Source organism: Diadema antillarum, unplaced genomic scaffold (assembly GCF_040938485.1).
Source record: "Diadema antillarum isolate AM-2024a unplaced genomic scaffold, OU_Dant_1.0 scf00000116, whole genome shotgun sequence".
NCBI classification, from domain to species: Eukaryota; Metazoa; Echinodermata; class Echinoidea; order Diadematoida; family Diadematidae; genus Diadema; species Diadema antillarum.
Window position 1 is genome coordinate 1692709 of NW_027271005.1, and position 22523 is coordinate 1715231.

The 22523-nt window shown below is 39.3% G+C and overlaps 1 protein-coding gene and 1 long non-coding RNA gene across 2 annotated transcripts; both read left to right on the forward strand.

Moving 5' to 3' along the window:
* Positions 1 to 570: 570 nt before the first annotated feature.
* On the forward strand, positions 571 to 1812 carry LOC139719930 (uncharacterized). Its single transcript, XR_011710131.1, has 3 exons — positions 571 to 638; positions 1245 to 1371; positions 1747 to 1812. It is a non-coding gene; the product is annotated as an uncharacterized lncRNA (long non-coding RNA).
* Positions 1813 to 4064: 2252 nt separating this feature from the next.
* On the forward strand, positions 4065 to 21103 carry LOC139719910 (histone deacetylase 6-like). Its single transcript, XM_071631294.1, has 16 exons — positions 4065 to 4255; positions 5631 to 5698; positions 6351 to 6525; positions 7949 to 7993; positions 11345 to 11432; positions 11930 to 11970; positions 12787 to 12901; positions 13856 to 13927; positions 15087 to 15112; positions 16092 to 16196; positions 16818 to 17013; positions 17933 to 18007; positions 18620 to 18679; positions 19209 to 19298; positions 19561 to 19732; positions 21018 to 21103. Exons 1-16 carry the CDS (start codon positions 4065 to 4067, stop codon positions 21101 to 21103), a joined length of 1605 nt encoding a protein of 534 aa, XP_071487395.1.
* The last annotated feature ends 1420 nt before the right edge of the window (positions 21104 to 22523 follow it).

Below are 22523 nucleotides of genomic sequence, written 5' to 3' on the forward strand. Positions count from 1 at the left end.
GTAATTACGGCTATACACTATGATATAGATCAAACCACATTTGACTACCTGTAGATCATCACCAACATGTTGAATAATTGAAAAATTGTTCATCAATGCATATCATTCAACTCCAACTTCCAAGATATATGTAGTTGTAACAGGCGAACTTCAAACATCTGAATGTTTTTACACTTTATTTTTGCTTCTGTTTCAATTTGGAGAGTTGTAATAACTGATTGTCACTGTGCAGTTATTGAGCACAAATGGACAAGTCATTGTTTGACGTGTAGTGCTGCTGGAAGTGGTCAACCTTGTATGAGTTGATTTATCAGCGTTCTTCTGCTGTTCGTGTAACCAACACACAGCGACGTCCTTGAATGTCTTCGCTTTGTGGTCGCCTGGAATGTTTACGTGTTCAGTGATTGGCGAGACCCGGATGCTCGTGATATGCTCTAATGTCGCCCGCTGACCTCCACGACCCTGCAAAATACCAACTGCAATTGCCTGGCAAAACCACCTCGTATAGGTAATAATTGATAATATTTTACGGTGTGAGTGACATATCATTTTTCTTTCTTTTTTTCTAGGGTTCTGATTGTTGACTGGGATGTACACCATGGCCAGGGAACCCAGTACTTCTTTGAAGACGACCCCAGGTGAGGGAGACAATTTTTTTAATCTGCTGTAACACCAGCTCGAGAAAAACATGCACTGTTGTTCACATGAGTCAGTGGTTGCCCTTGTTCATCTGTTAAGAGACATCAATGAGTCTTGTGTTTACCCTGATGCAAGCATTGCTGACATTAATGTACGTAAAGTTACTACATGTATGTCTGACTGTGTGTCGTACTCCTGATATTGTTTACGTGGAATATTTCCCACTTAAAAAAACTTTTGGCGAATTCCATGCTTCACCAAACTGGCCTAGGAAAAAGAATTTATGAATGTTTTGACGTATCTTAATTAGAGATATGTACAGAAACATTCTTCATTCGTAAAATTGCAAATGAGTGAAATGCAATGAAATAGCCCCAGTGGAAAAATTAATACCTGTAGTGCAAAAGTTCTACCTATTAATGTACCTTCATTGTGCTTTTTCTGAATTTCTTCAGATGTGCAGGACATTATTTGCTGAACTCAGTAATTGAAAAGATTGAATACCAATCTGTATATGCAATTGTAACATCCAGGTGGATTGACCATTGATAGATGCTAACAGTGTATTCCAACTCATGTGAGCATGTTTCATCCTGATTTCCCAGCGTGGTCTATTTCTCCATGCATCGCTATGAGAACATGGACTTTTGGCCCCACCTGGAAGAGTCCAACTATGATCACATCGGCCTGGGAGCTGGCAAGGGGTACAACGTTAATGTTCCCTGGAACAAGGTTAGCTGTGGGCACCGTTTCATGAAAGTTGTCAGCCCTGACAAGTAGTCAATCTCTGACAACTTCAGTAAAATCCTCCGTTTTGACTGGCTGCGAAGCTCCGGTGTCTGACTGTTACCATGGTGATTGTCAGTAACTGACAACTTGTCATGGCTGGCAACTTTTATGAAACGGTGCCCTGTTCTATGAACAATCAAACCTGCTTTAGCAGCCACCTGTCTATAAAGACCAACTTTTTTTTCATTTCCCTTTAGAGCATGTGCATGTACTGTAAAAGACCCATAGACCAAGCAGTTGCGGGGCGCTGTTTTATGATAGTTGCTGAAAGCTTTGAATAGTCTTTACCTACATAGTACTTTATTTCTTCACACACAGACGGGGATGGGTGATGCCGAGTTTCTGGCCGTCTTCCACAACCTGCTGCTGCCGCTTGCTCATGAGGTGAGAAATCTGGCCTCATTGTGCTTCCCTCATATACAGTGTATAATATTGCCTTTGAATGAAACTCTTTTGTATCTTGACAACTTCTTTGTGACGGTCGTCAAGCTGTCATAGCACTGGTTTCTTTGCCTTGACATTGTGAAACCAGAAATTAAAAGGCATTTTAAAGTTCTTGTCTACACTATGTGCATTGAATGCCAGTGGCAAGTCATGAAGTTTTCATCTCGCGAAAAAGACTGTATAGTGTAGGTTTTGGTCGCTGAAAATTTCATACCACAAAAAATTTCTTGCTTTATGGGACTGCATGGCCCAAATATCTTGGTCAAATTTTATGTATTACCTATTTATCTTTTCATTGATAGATGTCTCCAAGCACACAATGAGCAAGTCAGAGATATTTTAGAAATCAACTGTCAAGCAGAGCAACAGAACAGTGGATGTTTAAGACTTTCTATTATCCAGATTGTGTGTCATTCAAATATTTCACTTTGATGTTTTATTATTTTCTTCACTTTGATGTTTTTTTTTTCATGATCATGTTTAATTGAGAAAAAAAGTGCTCTATTCAGTCAGTTTTCAAGATCTCTATACAGTGTTTCTCTCCAGGATAAAGTTATTGATTGTTGTTGTCATTCATGTCTTTACCCCTGTTCTATCAATATGTTCCAATAACAGAAGAAGTATGTTGATATATTTATCTGTGAAATCAAGATAGTTCGTAGCAAGGAGAGAAAGTGTCATTAGCTTGTTGTGGTTTGTATTTAAACTTTGCATCGGTAGTTTGGCAAACATTGTTTTTTAGTATAGAAATTACGTGTGCATGTGGACACTAGTAAAGTTCCCATAATTTATGAGAGTGTAGGCAAATGGAAAACAATTTTGTCTCAAATTATAACCCCCATGCTTTGAAAAAGAACTGTGGATTAAACAAAAATGAAGAAAAAAATAACACTGAAGTTTCCAAGTCTTCCTGATTTTTTAGGAGGCTGCCTATAAACTTTAACAATTTCATTACATCCGTAGAAAATATAAGAGCCTCCCTGATTTTAGATACTGCTGCCTATGAAGATGCATGTAACCTAAATGTGTCTTTCGAAAAGCTGGCTTGTAGAACCTCCTTGGTTTTGATGCAAGAATGTTGGCAACCTTGCAACACAGGACCAATTGGATCAATCACAAATATCTTGTTTGATGTTTGGAAGTTCATAATTATACACTAGGTGATATGTGATGCTTCTGTTACTTTGCCCTTTACAGTTCAACCCTCAGCTCATTCTGGTCAGTGCTGGTTTTGATAGCGCCATCAATGATCCCAAGGTATGATGAAGACTGTTTTTTTTTTTTTTTTTGTCTGTATATTTCTTTCTTTTTTGTCTTAAATCATACAGGTTATTTGGTTATATATTTTCTGTGTAATAGCGCATGCACATTCAAAAAATCCCAAGCTTTCCTGATTTTGGATTAGTGTGTAGATGTGACAAATATCACAGCACAGATTAATGAAAAGCTAAGCAATCAAGATGGGATGTTGTGATCCTGTAAAAGCCCCCCAAATGTTCTATGTTCCAGATTCTATCAAGTGTTTACATTGTAATCAACCCCACCCCCATTCCAGCTTCACTTTGTGTCAGTGTTGTGAGAAATGTCAATGTAGTTGATGTTTGTAGTTTCTTTACTAACAGTAAAACTGCAGGCAAGGTTACATTTCAGTGTGCTTTGTGAATTTCTGTATGTGGCATCCTAACAAACTCTGTAACTGGCCATGTATTCTTACATCCTTTTGTGCAAAACAACATATTTGCTGTTGGCCTGGTGAATGAGTAAGCTACAGACCAGGATGTATACATGTATTTGAGGTGCAGAGAAGTCCTAAAAAAGAGGAAAACTATGAAATGTATTTTACCCGCCAAGTTTTAGAGTGATGTATCAACTATCATACAAATTGAAAGTGTAATGATTTCTCATTGGAAAGAATGCCTGCCCAATAGAAGTTGGTCTTCATGTTGTAACAATAACATAATCAGCTATAAGTTTATATGTTTTAGATCACCTTGTATTAGAGTCTTTAAGAATTTCTCTGTACTTTCATTTTTCAACCTTTTAGCAAGAGTAATTCACAGTTTGGATGCAGAGGAAATGTAATGGTTCATGCAGAATTTGTTAGGTTGATCTCTGGTCGTCATTTGCATACACTGTAGTATGATATTTGATTCCAAGTCATCTTTCAATTGCTGGTGACTACATAGGGTGAGATGGCAGTCAGTCCAGCCTGCTTCGCCCACCTGACCCGCGAACTTATGAGTCTAGCGGAGGGGCGTGTGGTGCTCAGCCAGGAGGGTGGCTACTGCCTCGACTCCCTGGGGGAATCTATGGCCTGGTGTGTGGAGGCCCTGCTGGGGAATGAATGCCCAGCTTTGCCCCCACTGAAGGGTGTCTGTGACAGGTGAGAGCAGGAGTGACCCAGAGAGTTCTCCCTCTGCTTTCCTCGCATACAACAGTCAATTCTCCCTTAGTTTGTAATTTCAGTTCAGTCTTCTCTTGTCATTTTGGCATGATAATGGAAGAAATATAATTTCTGAGATGTTCATGATGATCTGCCTCCTGTAACATTACATCCTTGTTCATTGTTTAATGGATATGCATCACAAAAGAAGCTCTGCAAATAACAAGAGCATAGAAACCAAAACAGAAAGTACCAAAAAAAATAGACCGACCTGTGTTCTTTGCAGATTTTTGTAGGACTCATACACATGGTTCGATGACATGGTGCTCCTGCGACGGTTGCTCCCATGAAATATCTGGAAGCGAAGCCCAGCATAAATTCTACCCACAAACATAACATAACCCTATTCCGTAATCCTAATCCTCATGCCAAACTAAACCTAAAACCCAATCACAACTCTAAACCCAAGTCCTTTGAAAAGATGAGACCAGACTAATTGTCGCAGGAGCAGATTTTGTGTCCCAAACATATATCAGAGCTCGACAGTAGCAGTGGCCTGGTGGCCCGGGGACCACTGAAAATTTATTTCGGGCCACCAAGTTTATCTTTTGGTTGCCTGATTTGGCATCTACGATTCAAAATGGATTGTTACTTTAGTTTGTTGTTGTTGTTGTTATTGTTGTTTTTTTTTTGGGGGGGGGGGGGGGGGGGCCACTACATATTTTTTTTGGGCCCCCAGAAAAAAGATAGAAAAAAGTTAGTGTCTAGCCCTGCATACAGTGTATATGCATTAGCATCATGGGCAGTTCTGTGCCATTCACACCACAGGTGAATTGTGAAAATGATAGCTGGTGGTGATTATGATGGTGATAATAGGAGTAGGATGAATATTGGGATGTTGAAGGCTTCCAGTCCTGCACCTTATATCCCTGCCTATTTTTCATTTGTTATCAAGACACCAGTCAAGGAGAGTCATTACGTGCATTTTCCCAGGTTGCAATAATTTTTGAGCTTTCTGAACAAAAGGGACTATCATACACTTTTGGAGTTGGAAGCATCTTGAGTAAACCTTTCCTGCTTGGTACTCAAAATAGTGTGCAACTGTGTGGCAGCTGCTGGCAATTGCCGAGATGAATTCAGTCTTAACCGTAGTATTTGATAGCCAGGGACTTTGGACAGTGTGTGCACTGCTATTGGGTTTCTGTGCCAGTTAGCACTTAAAGTGCACAAAGGGTTTCAGTGATGAAACTGGTCATCATCACCCCATATTTTTAAATCAAAAGTGCTTTGGAACAGCATTACATGAATACTGCAAAGATGCATTAACGAGTCTTCTTTCCCTCTTTCTTTTGTTTATTTTTTGTGTATGTCATAGTGCCAGTGAGACCATACTGAATGTAATCAAGGCTCTCCAGCCGTATTGGAACTGCTTTCAGTGCCAAGGTAAAGCAGAGTTTGAAAAATATCTGTCAATGTGAAGTGTATACCTGTTCATGCAAAATTGTTTCAGTTTGTGCCACAGTATCTTGTCAAAATACATATGTGCAAAATACACATCAGATCAGTGAGCTCTGTCAATGGTCTGGTAGCTAAAGCGCATGCATGGAGAGATATGTCCATGCAGTTTGCATGCCTGCTTTCCCCTTCCCCTTCACAACTCGGATCCATTGTATCAGAGATAAGATGTTTTCTGTGTGTTTGTGTACAAAAGGTATATTTATCCAAACAATTTTTTATAGTTTTAGCAAATACTGAAGATTCTGCTTTACTGTTGTGCTTATATCGTCATAAGTAAAGTTTAGTCATACATCCATGGGAGACTTAATTTAAACTTGAAACTTTGAAAAAGGACATGTTGTTTCTTGACGGTTTCACCAGAAAACTAGGAAAGACCAAATGTGGAATAGAAATACTGATACTGTACTATGATGCAATGCTTTATCCCACAGGAAACTAGATGATAAGAGCAAGAACCTGTTCTTGAAAGAACATGCAATCACAATAACAAACGATATCAACAGCTTACATTAATGGTTAATATGACAAGTGTAAAAGCCAAGATGTAACATGTGATAGAAATTCTCTGTCCTGACAGTTAAACCCTTGGAAAACAAGAAGCCGATCCAGAATGAAGCTGTTAGCAGCACCACACCCGACGACCAGCCTTCCCAGGGTGGGGAAGGCAATGGGGCTGCAGACCCCACAGCAGAAGTGAGGGCAGTAGGGGACAGGCTTCAGAAGGAGCTTGCACTCTCCAGACCCACTCACAGGTACAGGGCAAATACTCCTTCTCTCTCTTTGAGAATTAGATGTAGAGGGCAGTGCTTGCATAGCTTTAGATATTAGCTGGATACAACAGGTAAACAAAGATGTGGTAAAGACCACATTGTCATAGGATATTTATTTGAATTCTAGCTAAACACTTATAGAGAGAGAAAAAAAAAAACTGCTGAAAACTGCTTATCCAGTAGTGGCGAGCCAAAGGAGTAAAATGGAGTCAAAAGGGGCCTGAGCTTTCAATCCTAGCAGAATCTACATCCGAGGCAAAATGACAAACAGGCTGGGAAAGCAATCACATATAAGGATTTCACACAACAAGAACAGTCAGGGGAGGGCTAGGGACACAGAACAAAGAAAACAAAAGGAGAGGGTAGGAGGTCATGGGCCAGGAGCCCAGGGAGTAAAGGGAGGGGGATTAGAGCAGGAGGGTGGACAGACAAAAGGCAGAGGAGGGTCAGTAATGATCGTGAGGACCAAGGGGGCAACCATTTAAGGAAAAGGATGAATAGGGAGGCCACATCAAACAAGATGAGAAACATCAGAGGGATAAAGAAAGGAAAAGAGTGAAATAGCAACAGCAAGGGGAAGGGGGGGGGGGGGGCTGAGCAACCAGTGAGCCCTAATATGGTGTACCAAAAGGAGGCATTTTTTGTCATTTTGCCTCTGACGAAGATTCTGCTAGGATCGAAAGCTCGGGTCCCTTTCGGCTCCATTAAACACTTATAGACACACACATGGAAATAAAAAAAGGAAAATGAAAACCCTAACGAGATTTACTCTTTCTGTACAAAATAAAGTGTTGATTTATTTCAATTCATTTCTTTTGTCAATAATTAATCTTTTATCTGATGCATATTTGGATATGTAAATGTCAGCAGAGGGTGATGATGTGTGTTACTTTCCCATTTGGGCAGATTTAAAAAAAAGAAAATGCTCTAAACCATAAATTTGTGACTTGCATGACTCCATTTTATCTTTAAAAAAAAGTATTTGTTGAAATGCGAAGCAAAGCAATAGTAAATTTATCTGCAAATGGTGTGTCATATATTAAAGAGAAAAGTATGACCCTCTGCAAAATTAAAAACACATGTAAGCTTATCTTACGCTGCTGAGCACAAATGTACTCAGCTGAAAATTACCACTTATACAGCAGTGGCTGAAATCTACAGAATTTGCACAAGGGCATGATTTGAATCTGTATCCGTATATCAAGAGTTAAGAACTTTATTCAGTATTCCATTATACTCCCAGTTATCCATTTGTATTTATGAGTGTACTTTGTGTGCCATGCCAAAGAGCAGACCTGAATGTCGTACTTTAGCAACGGAGTACTTATCGTTCCTTGTACTTGCAACATTAATTGGCTCACGCAGTGGTAACAGCACATGGTCTTGTTGAATTTCTCATATACAGAACTGGCCTGGTGTATGATGAGCAGATGAAGCTGCACAAAGCATTGTAAGTGTCCTGATTAAAAATATTTGCATATATATTTGGCAATATACAGATATGTTTGAAAGTAATTTTTACTTATTTCATGTTCAAAGCCAGATATGATCAGGTACAATGTAAAATGAATGATCAAATGAACAGTCAGTTATAAGTTGTTCACATGCTCTTAGAGACCCAGCAGTGTGGGGTTATGATGAAGTGGGAATTTGTTATCATAGAGGAAAATGCCAACATGAGGAGATTGCCCTGTTACTAGCCATAGCAGGATATTACCCAACATAATAGTTCATAGCTGCCCATATACTGGCGTGGTGACCCGTCTGCCAAGGCCACCGGCCTTTTTGTGATGTAATACTAAGAGGCAACGTAGACTTTACGGCCCAAATTCACAAAGGTGGTACAAATGAAACCGTGGTTTAAACCATGGACAAAAACCATGGAGCGCCAAGTGTCGCACAGAATATTTCGTTATGAAATTGGTAGTTTTGTTAACGAAATTATCAATTCGTGGACGAAATGTTCATTTAGTTACAAAATGTTGCCATTTCGTTACAAAATAATCATTTCATCAATGAAATGACTGATTTCGTAACGAAATATTCCATGCGACACTTGGCGCTCCATGGTTTTTGTCCATGGTTTAAACCATGGTTTCATTTGTACCACCTTCGTGAATTCGGGCCTATATGTTTGTGTTTTTATGCCTCCGCCACGAAGTGGTGCCGGAGGCATTATGTTTTCGGGTTGTCCGTCCGTCCGTCCGTCCTTCCGTCCGTCCGTCCGTCCGTCCTTCCGTCCTTCCGTCCGTCCTTCCGTCCGTCCGTAATGAATTTTGTGGACAAGGTAACTATCAAAAGCTGTTGAGGTATCCTGATGAAACTTGGCATGTATGTGTATTAGGGGGTGAAGTTGTGCCTATCAACTTTTGGGTGCATGTGCTCAAGGTCAAAGGTCAAAAGGTCAAGGTCAAATACATAAAATTTCACTATTTCCACCATATCTATGCAATGCCAGAAGATATTTTCTTGAAACTTAGTGTATACATGTATTACCCAATTTAGATTCTCTGGTGAAAGTTTGGGTCATGAGGTCAAAGGTCAAAGGTCAAAAGGTCGAGTAAAAGTATTAAAACTTCTTTTTTTTCTCTGTAAATTGGAAAATTGTTCAAGGTATCTTCATGGAACATAGTATATATACATGTACTGACTGGCAGTGATTATCTAGAGAATGTATGGTTCATGGGGTCAAAGGTCAGGGGTCAAAGGTCAAGTGCAACACTTCAAAATTTTACTATTTCCCTCATGTTCATGCAATGCCAGCAGGATTAGTATTTTTTTTTTTACACTTGGTGTATGCATGTGTAACCTAATAGAAATTCTCTGGAGAGTTTTTTTTTTCTTTTTTTATTGCCTCAAAGGTCAAAAGGTCAAAGATCAAGTGAAAGTGCTGAACTAACTTTTTCCTCCATATCTCGGAAGTGGCTCAATTTATCGTGAAACCTACTGCATATCTATGCATGTTCTACCTGAAAGTGATTATCTTATGAATTTTAGGGTCTAAGGCCAGATGAACATGGTAACAATTTACTATTCAGTACAGAAATTGCACTTTTTCTCCATACCGGTACCATGAAAATTACTCAATGCATAAATGTATGAATGGGTCAAAGTCAAGTTAAAGTCCTTAAATCCCCAAATACATGCTCTCCTATTCATCCAATTAAACCAAGTTCAAGGAAGGTGAACATTTAACACATTTCTGACAAACTTGTCATTTCAATATTTTGCCAGTTTTGTGAAAATGTAATCACACATTGTCCACATGGACTATCTAGACCTATTAGGAGAATCATGCATTATGGCGGAGGCATACCAGTCGCCATAGCGACATTTCTAGTTGTGCTTTAAATTGAAGTGTTTACTGGTACTTTCGAATTGCTGTAATGATGTGCAGTGACATCTTGTATGGTATACAAATATATACAATACCTTTTGAGAGTCTAGCAAAAGCTTGTGTGAGTTAATGAAGAGGCATGACTAGTAACTTTCTCAAGGGTAAATTTATATCAAATTTACCATCCCTGAGGCTTGTCTAAGGTACAGTTAATTTCCCAGAGCCAAGAAAGACATTGTACAGATATGTTTTATATAACTCCCTAGCACCTCACTATTCAAACAAACATAAGAAGAGCGATAATGTCTTTCTCAGATGTAGCGTGCTGTACGTCCACTCTAGTACATCACAGATGTATTCACCATGTGATTCCATGCTCCAGCCAGTGTAGAATTGGGAGAGAAGGTAGTGTAGGCCTAGGCCTGAGGGCTTCAATGTCCAGATTATTATCAAAATCGGCTTTTATTTCCTTACAAAAATTATGAAACACACAAAAAACTCTGTACCTTATCTGCTTCTGTGAGTTTCTGCTGTCATTTCCTTTGTTGAATTTAAACAATTTTGCCACATTTGAAAGGTGAAAACGGGAATAGTTGTCAGCCATTTCACCATGGTCACTACTGGAAGCAGCCATTTTGTCGATTGAGCTGGCATGGCATGGATGGATTGTGTTGCTCGCGCGCTACGCTACGCGCACTGCAAAAATGTTTGTACGTACGTATGCATGGCGAGTTGATCCAAAAAGACTAGTATCGGGAGGTTTCTACCACCCCTATCTCTCTCTCTCTCTCTTTCTCTTTCCTTCTCTTTCCTTATCCCTCTCTTCCATGAGTATCATGTTGGACCCCCTTGTTTTACTGTATTTATGCTACACAGTATATATGTCATCCGTAACCAGATAATCGAGCTTTTGCTTACTGTCGGCAACCGTTTTGTATGTGCAGTATGTTACAGCTGTAAATATATGTGGAATGCAAATGTAAAAATTATACAAAATAACCATGCTGTGTAGTACAATATTTGTATAAATCTTCTAATGTTTTTGTGATATTGCTGAAAATAAGGAATTGTAAAGCAGTGTCATACAGAGAATTATCAAATCAAATCAATTCAAAATATAAGAAATTTGGATATCAAGCGTAGAATCTGATCACAAGGTGATCATAGATAATGAGATAGAGTAATATGTGAAAAGGTGTGATCTTTAATGGTTCAGATGTAACTAAAAATTATCTTTTTTTATTGCATGACTGTTTTCACATACCAGTGTTATATCCTACTATACTTTTGTGGACAGAAGGATAGAACACCTACATGTAGATTTAAATGTATGTTAGAAATGTGATTTCAATCCAGTTTTTGCTGCCACCATTACTGACCATTCTTTATGGGGATTTCCTGATTGTAAGAAGCTGTGGGTGGGATTCAAAGATCTATTTCTTTTGGGCTGGCTCTCCAATACAGCAACCATCCAGAGCGTCCCGAGAGGATATCCAGGATCTATGCCAAGCACCAGGAGCACGGTCTTGTGACCAGGTGCCATAGGCTCAAGGTAAACTAGGCCTGGTCCAGGTACTGTATCTTGGCCCTGGACCCTTTGTTCAGTGGTCTAATCTAAGCTAAGTAAGCAATAACCATCAAAGTTTATTGCCTAATATTCAGATGCCCATTAGGAGGGAGCTTATCACAGTGTCTCGTTCATGAAGCCACTAAAATAAGTTCCATCCCATGAAACCACTAAGGGGCTGTTTACACAGCATCATGAAGGCTGTGAAGTTGGAAATGTCAGTTTCATTGCTTATTATCGCAGCTACACCATTGATATCCTTCACTGTAGCCAGTGCTCTCTCCTTGAAAAAGACATTGCAGCTGTTAGATTTGCTTTTGTTTTTTAATCAATAACTGTGATGAATGAATTAGAATACCCGGTAAGCAGAGTATTAATCACAAAGACAGTGATGCTGGTAAAAAACAAGAATGCAGTAGGAAAGAAATATTGCTTCAGCACTTTTATTTCAAATGTTTTCCACTCCTCTATTTTCCTCACAGTCGAGAAAGGTGACAGATGAGGAACTTCGGACATGTCACTTGTAAGTAAACATTATGATATTCACTCTGCTTTTATCAATTCAATATCCCATCTGGCAACACATTTGCGTGAGCTCATTCACATCACAGCAGGATTATTTGTGCAAGCTGAAGTCAAGGAATAGATAAATAAGGATATCAATCTTGGTAATGAACTATCGCATCCCGAAATACCCTTGAGTTTGAATGTGAGTGATGACATGCAAGGTGTATTATTCTAGAGAGGATTCGAGAGGCCTTTGGTTACATGAAAACAAATGTTTAGGAATAGGGCACTAATTCATATACACTTAACTTCCATCGGCACATACTGGAACATAACTGACCAAGATATTGGCATGTTCAAGATCATACCAATGAAAGATCCTCTCTGAAAAGAGAGAAAGATACTAGAAACCACACACTTACTTCAAGGGAGCCGACCTCTCAAAAAGGGTTGACATGTATTGCATTCAAATTAGTTAGCAGTCAAAATATATCACAAATGCTCAATGAGAATAAGTGTTAGACTTACCAGACAGACAAGTGCCTCAGTCTGCCAATCTCCTGGCGTCTCCTTGCAGGAAATCCGCAATTATCAATGACTTAATGATTTTTAATGATTTTCAGTTTCCTTATTAACCCTAAATTGATTAAATCTCTTGCCTGCCATTGCTCTTTCTTGGTGGTGATACAATTTCTATTTTGGTATCAACTTTGATAACCAGCAATTATTGTGGACACTTGAACATTGTACATTTATGGAGCAAAACTGTAGCTGCAGTCTTGGCCCAGAGATAAAAGGTGGATGCACAATTTTATCTGGTCTCTCCTCACAGAGATATCCTAATTGACAATGTGAAGATGACCAGCAAGCACACGGCCAGAGAACTGATTGACATACAGCACAAACACAACGTATCCAAGTACAGTAGAGATGTTTACCTCCATCCCGTAAGTTCTCCTCCTCCTCCTCTTCTTCCTCCTCCTCCTCCTCTTCCTCTTCCTCTTCCTCTTCCTCCTCCTCTTCCTCCTCCTCCTCCTCCTCCTCCTCCTCCTCCTCGTCCTCCTCCTTCTCCTCCTCCTCTTCCTCCTCCTTCTCCTCCTCCTCCTCCTCTTCCTCCTCCTCCTCCTCCTCCTCTTCCTCCTCCTCCTTCTCCTCCTCCTCCTCCTCTTCCTCCTCCTCCTTCTCCTCCTCCTCCTCCTCTTCCTCCTCCTCCTCCTCTTCCTCCTCCTCCTCCTCCTCCTCCTCTTCCTCCTCCTCCTCCTCCTCCTCTTCCTCCTCCTCCTTCTCCTCCTCCTCCTCCTCTTCCTCCTCCTCCTCCTCCTCCTCTTCCTCTTCCTCTGCCTCCTCTTCCTCTTCCTCCTCTTCCTCTTCCTCTTCCTCCTCCTCCTCCTTTCCCCCCTCTTTCTCCTCCTCCTCCTTCTTCTCCTCCTCCTCCTCCTCCTCCTACTCCTCCTCCTCCTCCCACTGTGGTTGCATATGTTGCCAGCAACTCGTGCCTAGAGCACCTATTACACTGTAGGTCTGTTCAGTAGTTGCTAGTTCTCTGCATAAACTGTCTTGAGTTTGAGATTGCTCGATTATGATTATAGATAGTTACACATTTATCAGTGCTTGCCATTTTCCACTAAATTTCTTGTGGCATTTTTACTCCCATAAAACTGTAAAATGTGGCTATGCATGTTTGTGTGTACATTCTCATGTATTTAAAGTACACCATTGTTTTCAATTTCTCAATCATTTATCATTCTTAATCAGTATCTTGTCTTTTTCGTACTTGCTGTTATATTCATTCTTCAGAAGACAGTGGAGAAATATGTTCAGTCTGTTCTTTGGAATTCATTAAGAAACACAAATCATTTGTTGTTGTTTTCTTTTCTTCTATTGATATGTTTTCACTCTAGGATACCTATCTTTGTGCATCGATTGCAGCAGGCTGTGTTCTCAACCTTGTGGATGCTGTCTTGACAAATCAAGTAGGTCCCAGATTGACAGGAAATAAAACAACAACAACAACAACAACAGCAACAGCAACAACAAAAACATGTGACCATGGAATTCTTGTCATTTTCAATATTTTTGTTGTTGTTGTTATTGAAGCCATTGAAGTTATTTGTTACAGAATGTTACACCCTGATGCATTTGGATTGAATTACTTCCAAAAAAAAAAAAAAAATATTTGTTTTGTAGGTAATAGGTACTCTTGTATGAATTAGAATTTTAAACAGCAATTTCATCTGCAGCTGTCATCATGTAAACTTTGGGGATTATAGAACACCAAGCCTTTTTTGTAGGCCTGATAAGGAGACAGGACAGACATAGAAATTACAAAACAAATATACAGTATATATATATATATATATATATATATATATATATATATATATATATAATTTGAAACAAGAAAGGAAAAACTGACCAGAAACAAATGATAAATAGTGAAAACTTTGAGCAAAGAAAATGGGTTTTCATCGGGATATAGATATATATATATATATATATATATATATATGTGATTGAAGTATATACTGGATATGGCCTTCAGACTTTCATTTTTGTAGTGTGGGTAGGTTGAATTCTGATGTGATGAACGATTGTGCCCTAGCAGTAGTACATGTATTTCCCAACATGCTGAGTGCGATTTACTCTCGCTTGGAAGATCAATGGGAAATACAATAGCCCAATTTGTAATCAAAACAGAATATTGCAAAGCAACCACAATTGGATATTCTCACAGATTGCAACACTGTCAGCGTACCTCTCCGGGTGATGTTTCACTCTTTCATCTTTACCTAATTATAGTTTTCGCCAATTTCTTATACATATGTGTCAATTTTAGAGCAAAATTCAACAATTTCTGCAGTCTTCTGAGAACTGTTTCCCCTGTAATTTTGAATTACTGTCTGAATCACTCCCCTGGTGAACTAGACTGCATTATAGCTGTTTCATTTTGCCTTCAAGGCGTTCCTCTATTAACTTGTTTCTCATGACGCTTGACAGTGAGTGTATGAAAGGTTTTATTTGTATTTCAAATGGACAGGCTTCTTGAAGTGAATTCTTGATGTGGAATCTCGTTTGTGGTAGTATTTTGGTGTATTTTCTAATATCAAAGTTGTTTTCCCATCATTTTCACAGGTGTTGAATGCAGTTGGTATCGTAAGGTAAACTACTACTGTTGCAAAGATTTCACTAATCGTGGGAAAATGTTTTATCGGCTGATATGCACAGTTTTTACATTACAATGATAAATGCTTTGACATGGACATGAATGTCATTTAAACTTTAGGTGATCTAAACTCATATTTAGTTTAGGGAAGCACCTCCAAGACATTTCATAAGCTCTCTTGTATCTCTCAAAATGGGAAACAGAACCAGAATGACACAAGATGTTGTAGTGTTCAGTGGAATCACTGGAAAACTAAAACTCTTAGTGTCCTTGTCCTTTGGTGTTATTAGTTTTTTTAGTTGTTGATTTACTTCTTCTTTCATATGCACATTGATAGCATTCAGAATATCAATTCCTTCCCCAGTTTGTCGTCTCTCTCTGCCCTGTAGTATAACAGAAAGTTGTTTTTCTTTTTTGTTGTTGTTTCTTATGCTAGATACTTATAACCATATGAGTAGCTTACAGAAGCAGCTTCACTGAAACCGCTTTTACTATCATGTAACTTTAATGGTTTGACCAATATTGTCCTTGTGATGCATGAATCTATGGTACGCTTATGCTTGCTTTGCACTTGGTTTCTACCAATAATTTTCAGTGATGAAGCTGACCCTCTTGGTGGAATACTTCACAGCAGAAGTGTGTGCACTTCATATCATTGTGTGGATATTTCTTATGTTGATAGTGAAAGCCTCAGATTTGGGAGCAATACTGCTAAGACTAAAAAGGCTGTCTCTACTGTTTAACCTTGCAGGACAGAGCCTGCACAGAAACTCCTCACACACAGCAGTATGCTACATGTTACATTTTCTTCCACATGTGATGATATCACGGGACCCAAGTATTTTTTTACAGTGTGTAAGTTAGTGAAACCATCACAAAGCTGTGTAAATTGTTTTTACTTTCGTGCACTCACTCATTTGTGTGCATTCTCTTGGTCTGATTTTGTTTTTCTATATTTTCATTTTTTTCATAAGGCCTCCTGGCCACCATGCTGACAGTGCAGTGATCGCAGGATTCTGCTTCTTCAACAATGTCGCCATCGCCTCCAGATACGCTCAGAACAAGTACGGGGTCAAGAGGTCAGTATGTCTCAATGAATATAAATAATAATAATAATAAGGTCTTATTTATCCAGGGTAGCCTCTTCAGTGTTGCCACTGCTCTACCAGAGGGCCCTGCCAGTATTATTACCCCAGTGTTGCCAGGTACCCATTTATACAAGTGGGAATATGAAATTATGATCACAGTAGAAATGTATGACAATATGGTTTCATCTTGTCACTGCCAGAACATCAAAGAATTTTCAGACGGACATACAAACTAAAAGGACAACCAACTATATAACAGTTTAAGTAATATCAGCCTTGAGTTATTATAGTTGGTACACTGTCTTTGTAGTGTTTTGTCCAAGTTTTGGTGGCATGATCATGCATGGGTGGCATTTATGTTAACATTGCAGATCAAGGCAGCTTTTGCTTTATATACTCGCTCGGTATTGTATCTCCTTGTCCATAAATCATCAGAAGGAGGTAAAACTTTTAGATTAAAGTAAATTTGATTTCACATTCATATATTTGGTAATCACTGATGAAATTTTGTCAGTCTGATTGTGAGTTTTATTGTCTTTTTTTGTTACAAAGTCATTAATCCATTATAGAGAAGGTATTGCTGGAATAGTGTGGCTGATTGTCATTCTTCAGGGTGTTGATAGTGGACTGGGACGTTCACCATGGCAATGGCACACAGAGGATACTTGAAGAGGACCCATCTGTGCTGTACATCTCCCTCCATCGCCATGAACGTGGCGCATTCTACCCGCCTGGTCCCGAGGGGGCAGCAGACCGTGTCGGGAAGGGCAGAGGAAGGGGATACAACGTGAACATTGGCTGGAATACGGTGAGTGTTATTTTGTGACCTGGGAGCAGTAGTTGGGACACACTTTGGTTGTAAAACTAACCTTTATCTCTCTAACAACTTAACAAATGATGTGGGACTAAATGCAGTGGTAGTGCCATCACATTGTTAGAAGTCTACTAGGTCAATACTGACCAATAGCAAGTTGAGTCTCAAAACACTGTACATGTTTTTTTGTAACATTGCTTATGCCTGTGTTTATGTCCTTTTGCGGGATTATGCCTGCTTTTTATCAATACTGTTCTTTTTTCTTTTTTTTTCCATGAAGTGAAAATAGCTTCCAAATGAATCTTGTAGTAGACTTTAGTGTATAACAATGTCTCTTTGAACATTATGATGACGTCAAAAAGTGATTGTAAAAAGAAAAATGAAGAGTCTTCACGAGCATTAACTGCATTTTAGTTTAAAGAACTCTGTAAAGCAGATTCACACAGTCAACAGTGTATAACCTCTGTACAGCAAGGGAATGTAGATCCAAAGGATGCTGGCCAGAGGGGAAATAGTGGCTGTTTTTTTCAGAAATCTTGTCCCTTTGTAGCACAATTACTTTTAAATGACATTGTTGTGAATACCGTGGTGAGAAGCCCATGGAAGCCCATTGGTTTTGTATGTGTGAAATTTTAACGTCTAGCTCCACTGTCCAGAGTCCTGCCATTCAGGTACATTTGTGAACGACACATCTTACCCAAGATTCGCTATCTGGACCCAGATTTGCACAGAGAACCCTGCATCCAGGCCATTGATAGTGATAGCAGGGCCTTCTGGTGGAAGGGCATAAACACTGAAAAGAACACCCTTGATATGATGATGATAATAGAACTGTTACTACACCCGTATCATGTCTTGTCCTTAATGATGGTTGTGACCTATGATGCGACTCCCTATGTTACCATGGTTACAGGGACAACAAGGAGGAATGGGTGATGCTGAGTATCTGGCTGCATTCCATCACGTCATCATGCCACTGGCATACGAGGTAAGCGGCAAATGCTACTGCTGAGGTCCAGGTAATGCATATGCCATCATGCATCATTTTGCATAATATGCCCTGCTCTCTGAACTGAGGTCTTCTTAAGGGAGTGAATGCATGACATTGCCCCCTTTCCATTTCATTCTAAAACAAATTTGGCATTCATCACTCTGGTTGTTGTTGTTTTTTGGTAGATATGGATCTCTCTTTCAGTGCTCAAATCTTAAGGATCTATAATTCATATATAATGAAAGATTTGAAGTGTTTTTCTTGAAGTTATGCTAGTACAGATTGTATGGTATTACTTGCCATGTACATTTTCTGATTAATGTGTATGTTTAATTGAATTCTGGCCTGATTTGCCGAAAATACATTTCAAATCAATTTCTGTCATCAACAAAGATTATTCAGATATGTAACTCTTTCCTCTAATTTGTGTCATACCTTTAAAACTCTGATTTTTCAGAGAAAAACACACAAGATTCACTTCAATTTGAAATGTATGTAATATATATATAAAAAACATGTTGTAGGATATTCATAATGGCTCTTTGTTTGTTGTTATTGTTTTTTATTCAAATTTCTTGTAATTGCATATTTATTGGCTTATCCTTTCAGTTCCAGCCAGAGCTTGTTTTCATCTCAGCTGGCTTTGATGCAGCCAAAGGTGACCCACTGGTGAGAATATCATCTTCTTCTCCTCATCTTCTTCTTCCTCCTCCTTCTCCTCCTCCTCCTTCTCCTCCTCCTCCTCCTCCTCCTCCTCCTCCTCCTCCTCCTCCTCCTCCTCCTCCTCCTCCTCTTTCTTCCTCCTCCCCTCCCCCTTTAGTAGTAGCCCTGATAAGAATCATCGGCTTCATGGCGACTAACTAGAAGAACAATGAATGATCAGTGTGTATCAAGATCAATGATGGGCAATTTGTCCAACAGTTCCAACTTTGTGTTTCATAGAGGAAAAAACAAAACAAAACCGAGCAGCTTAAGTGAGATTGCAATGAAGATGAAGGAGTTGCGTTTTAACCCGTTGAGGACAGGCTGATTTTCCTCCAACATGCATTTCCCACCGACACTCAGGACTCGTCCTCGACGGGTTAAACATTATCATGCCGAATTGGATGTTGAGCATTCACATTTAACTTAGATATACTCAACATGATACTGGTTACCTATCCACTGACCCAGATGTTTACTAATAATTCCTTCACAGGGTGGATGCATGGTGTCTCCAGAGGGCTATGGCCACATGACACACATGCTCTGCAGTCTGGCAAATGGACGTGTCATTACTGTCCTGGAGGTAAGTACGAACTTTAGAGAGAAGAGAATGTTTGTGTGTGTGTGTGATTTGTTTATGGTAAGGGAGGCAGGAATTTCTTCTTACAACAATGTTGATGTGTTTGTATGTAGGATTATTGTGGATTACCATGGTATCACCCATTTATGTTTGTTTGCTGCTAGAGGTAATTCAACTGAATTGTATCTGTTGAATAGACTCCTACCTTTATACAAAAGTCATCCCAAAGACGCAGAATGAATGAAAATGTTCTGTCTGTTGACAGGGCGGCTACAATTTGCATTCCATCTCCGTTTCCATGGCGATGTGCACCCGTGTTATGCTGGGAGACCCCTGTCCAGACATTACACCCGGTATACCAGCTCTCTGTGGCATGCAGGCAATCTATGATGCTGCCAAAGCTCATGAAAGCTTCTGGACATCCATGAAGAATGAAGGTATGTTACCAAGGAAATCCCTACCATGTCACTCTTGTTCCTATTTGTTTTTGTGCTACATTTGTTCTCTGCTTGTTTGTTTTTTTCCACCCTCTCCATGATTTCTGTTTCTTTTCCTTGTTGGAGTCTTTTTCATTAGTTACTGATTTTATGTCAGTATCCACATGTTGTGAAATTATTTTTGAATTTTCTGTTCCCAATAAGTAATTTATATCTGAAGCATTCAGTAAAAGAAAAGTACAAGTAGGCATATATATCTTGGACTTTTTCAAAAGGAAGGCAAAGTTTGATTGCCAACTGCACTGCCCGTCAATACAATTGTAAATGTGCAAGTCACAATGTGCTTTACATGCAAGAGAAGTACCTTTATGTTAGAACCAGAATGAGATGAGTTTTAGGTTAAGCTATGCTCCACCTTCTTGGATGTGTCATGATTTAAACCATTTACGCGGGTACTGTACACCCACAATCAAATAAAACTTGATAAAAACATACCCCTGAACAGAAATGGGCCAAACAGGATTTGATAAACATCGTTTGGAGTAACATGGCTTAGGTTCGCTTCAGGTAATGAAACTGTTTGTGTGGTTGCCATGAATTGTGTTTATTAACATGATTGTAGTTCAATTCAAAGGGGCTTTTCATCAACAGAGTTGGTAGAAGTAATCTTAGAGAACGACTTGCCAATATTTTTGGTACAGTCGTGTCAAGGTCAGTGCTAACGGTCTCTGTAAAATTCTACAATTTCTGTGTTTGCCCAATGATATAGAAACATCTGTTGTTCAAATTACTGAAATTCTTTTGTCGAGTTGTTTTTTTATTGCAATTGATTAACAAATTGCCCTACATCAATGTAAATAAACACTGACTCGATCAGTGTTGTAGTAGTAGCCATGACAAAAGAAATCATGGGCATACAAACTTGGGCAGGATTTGAACCTACAGTGTTGTATGACATCCTGATCTCTGGACAAGGGTCTTATCTACTAGACCACCAAGCTTCCAACCGGCAGTCAGTGTTGGTTCTAATCCTTGTAGTTTGTAGATGGGTACTGCCTAATCATTCAAATTCATGAAATTCTTACCCCAAATGCATGAAAATTTCCACTTTTACAGTATGATGTAACTTGCATAATTTATTCATTCAACTTTTTACTGTAATTTTGAAGAAGAAACTAAATTTGTCTTTAGTACTTTTGTTGCTGCTTTGTGATTGAGTGGAAAGATGGAAATGGATGAGAGTCTTATGCCTGTGTTATTTTTCTTTGTATCTGACATGCTCCAGTGGACATTCTTGAAACTATGATATACACTGAGGAGGTCAAGGAAGAATCTGGCTCGGAGAAAGAAACTGGTGCAGAGACCAAGTAAGTGTCGCCTTTTATCCTCGCGGTGTGCACAACATTCTCTTTCTCTCTCTCTCTCTCTCTCTCTGCCATTTTCCCTCAGATAGACACACTCATAATTTGTACATATATAGGCAGGTTGATGCATGGTTAGTGGAGTTCACATAAATTGCTTGCTTGTTGGATTGGCGTGGATTGACAATAACTGATTACAATCTAAGGAAACATTGAATGAAGAATGGCTGGCTATTTCTTTCTCTGCACTGAAAGGTTTTCGTTTCATTCCTATCCTCAACGTGTTTGTGATAATCCATCTTCAGGATTAGTGCACTTTGGTGGAGTGATTCATTTTGCTGGGGAAGTCTTGTGGGAAATGAAATGTGAGAGCCCAGGTGAGGATGAGGAAATATAGCTCTCGGCAAATGTATACCCGAGTACCAAGGATGTTTCTTAACCCGTTCAAGACTAGTCCTGAGTGTGGGCTGGGGTCAATGAGAAACGCTTGCTGTAGCAAAATCAATCCCTCTTCAATAGGTGTAAGACATGCTGGCTTCAGACTGTTTGTATACAATGTATCTAAACTCTTCATTTGCACACAAGCTGGCAAGGTAGTGTGAGAGGGAAAATACGGTAGTAATCAATGACATGAGCAGAAAAATCTAATGAGATTTCATGGTTCAAAGGTTAGGGTTAAATGTACAATCCCAAGTTTTAAGCAAAAAAAAAAAGAAAAATTAAATATTTAAGATACACTATATACTCTTAGGCTTTGTAGGCTATATGTTTTTGGAATAACATGGAAGGAGAGTTTGTTGGTACGATGGAAAGCAGGCCCTGCTATATAATAATGTGCAGGTCAAATTTCATATTACATGTATACTTCTTATGCCATAACTTAGGAAATATTGAATAATCTTCTCAACTTATCCAGGAACAATCAAGTGGTCTGGAATTAGAGGTCAAATTCTAACGATCTATTGCATACACAAAACTAAAAGAAGCTGAGTGGATGTGAATTTACCAGACTTTATGCACATTTAAGCTAAGACACCATAATCAATTCATTATGTCTCAGGCAATGTTAGAATTCAAGATTTCTGTATTCATGCAGTGAACTCAAATAGTGCAAATATTCACTCTGCAATGATACCAAAGTCTGTATCTTAAAGGTGCATGGTCCCGGTGTTTTAGTCAAATGCGTACGTGGGCGCACGCCGTAAGTTTCCTATAGAGACCTACGCTATTGACTCCTCTTTAGCGCTTACGCTGTGGCCCTCTTCCCCAAGTCCGAAGAAGTCCGATCACAGTTTGGCTCATGATTCGGCTGAGGGGGATGACAGCTTTAGGAAACTTCTTTTGTGATGTCATAATAAGAAGCACATATGCACGCACCCCGGCATTACTACAGACTGCGCGATGCGCAGAGAAGACAGCGAAGGCAACGT

Excerpts from the sequence above, each read along its gene's own strand:
- LOC139719910 (XM_071631294.1), top strand. The coding sequence starts at position 4,065 with ATGGCAGTCAGTCCAGCCTGCTTCGCCCACCTGACCCGCGAACTTATG. Across the intron at positions 18,680-19,208 it reads CAGCCAAAGGTGACCCACTG|GGTGGATGCATGGTGTCTCC; the intron begins GTGAGAATATCA and ends ATTCCTTCACAG. Across the intron at positions 19,299-19,560 it reads GTGTCATTACTGTCCTGGAG|GGCGGCTACAATTTGCATTC; the intron begins GTAAGTACGAAC and ends GTCTGTTGACAG.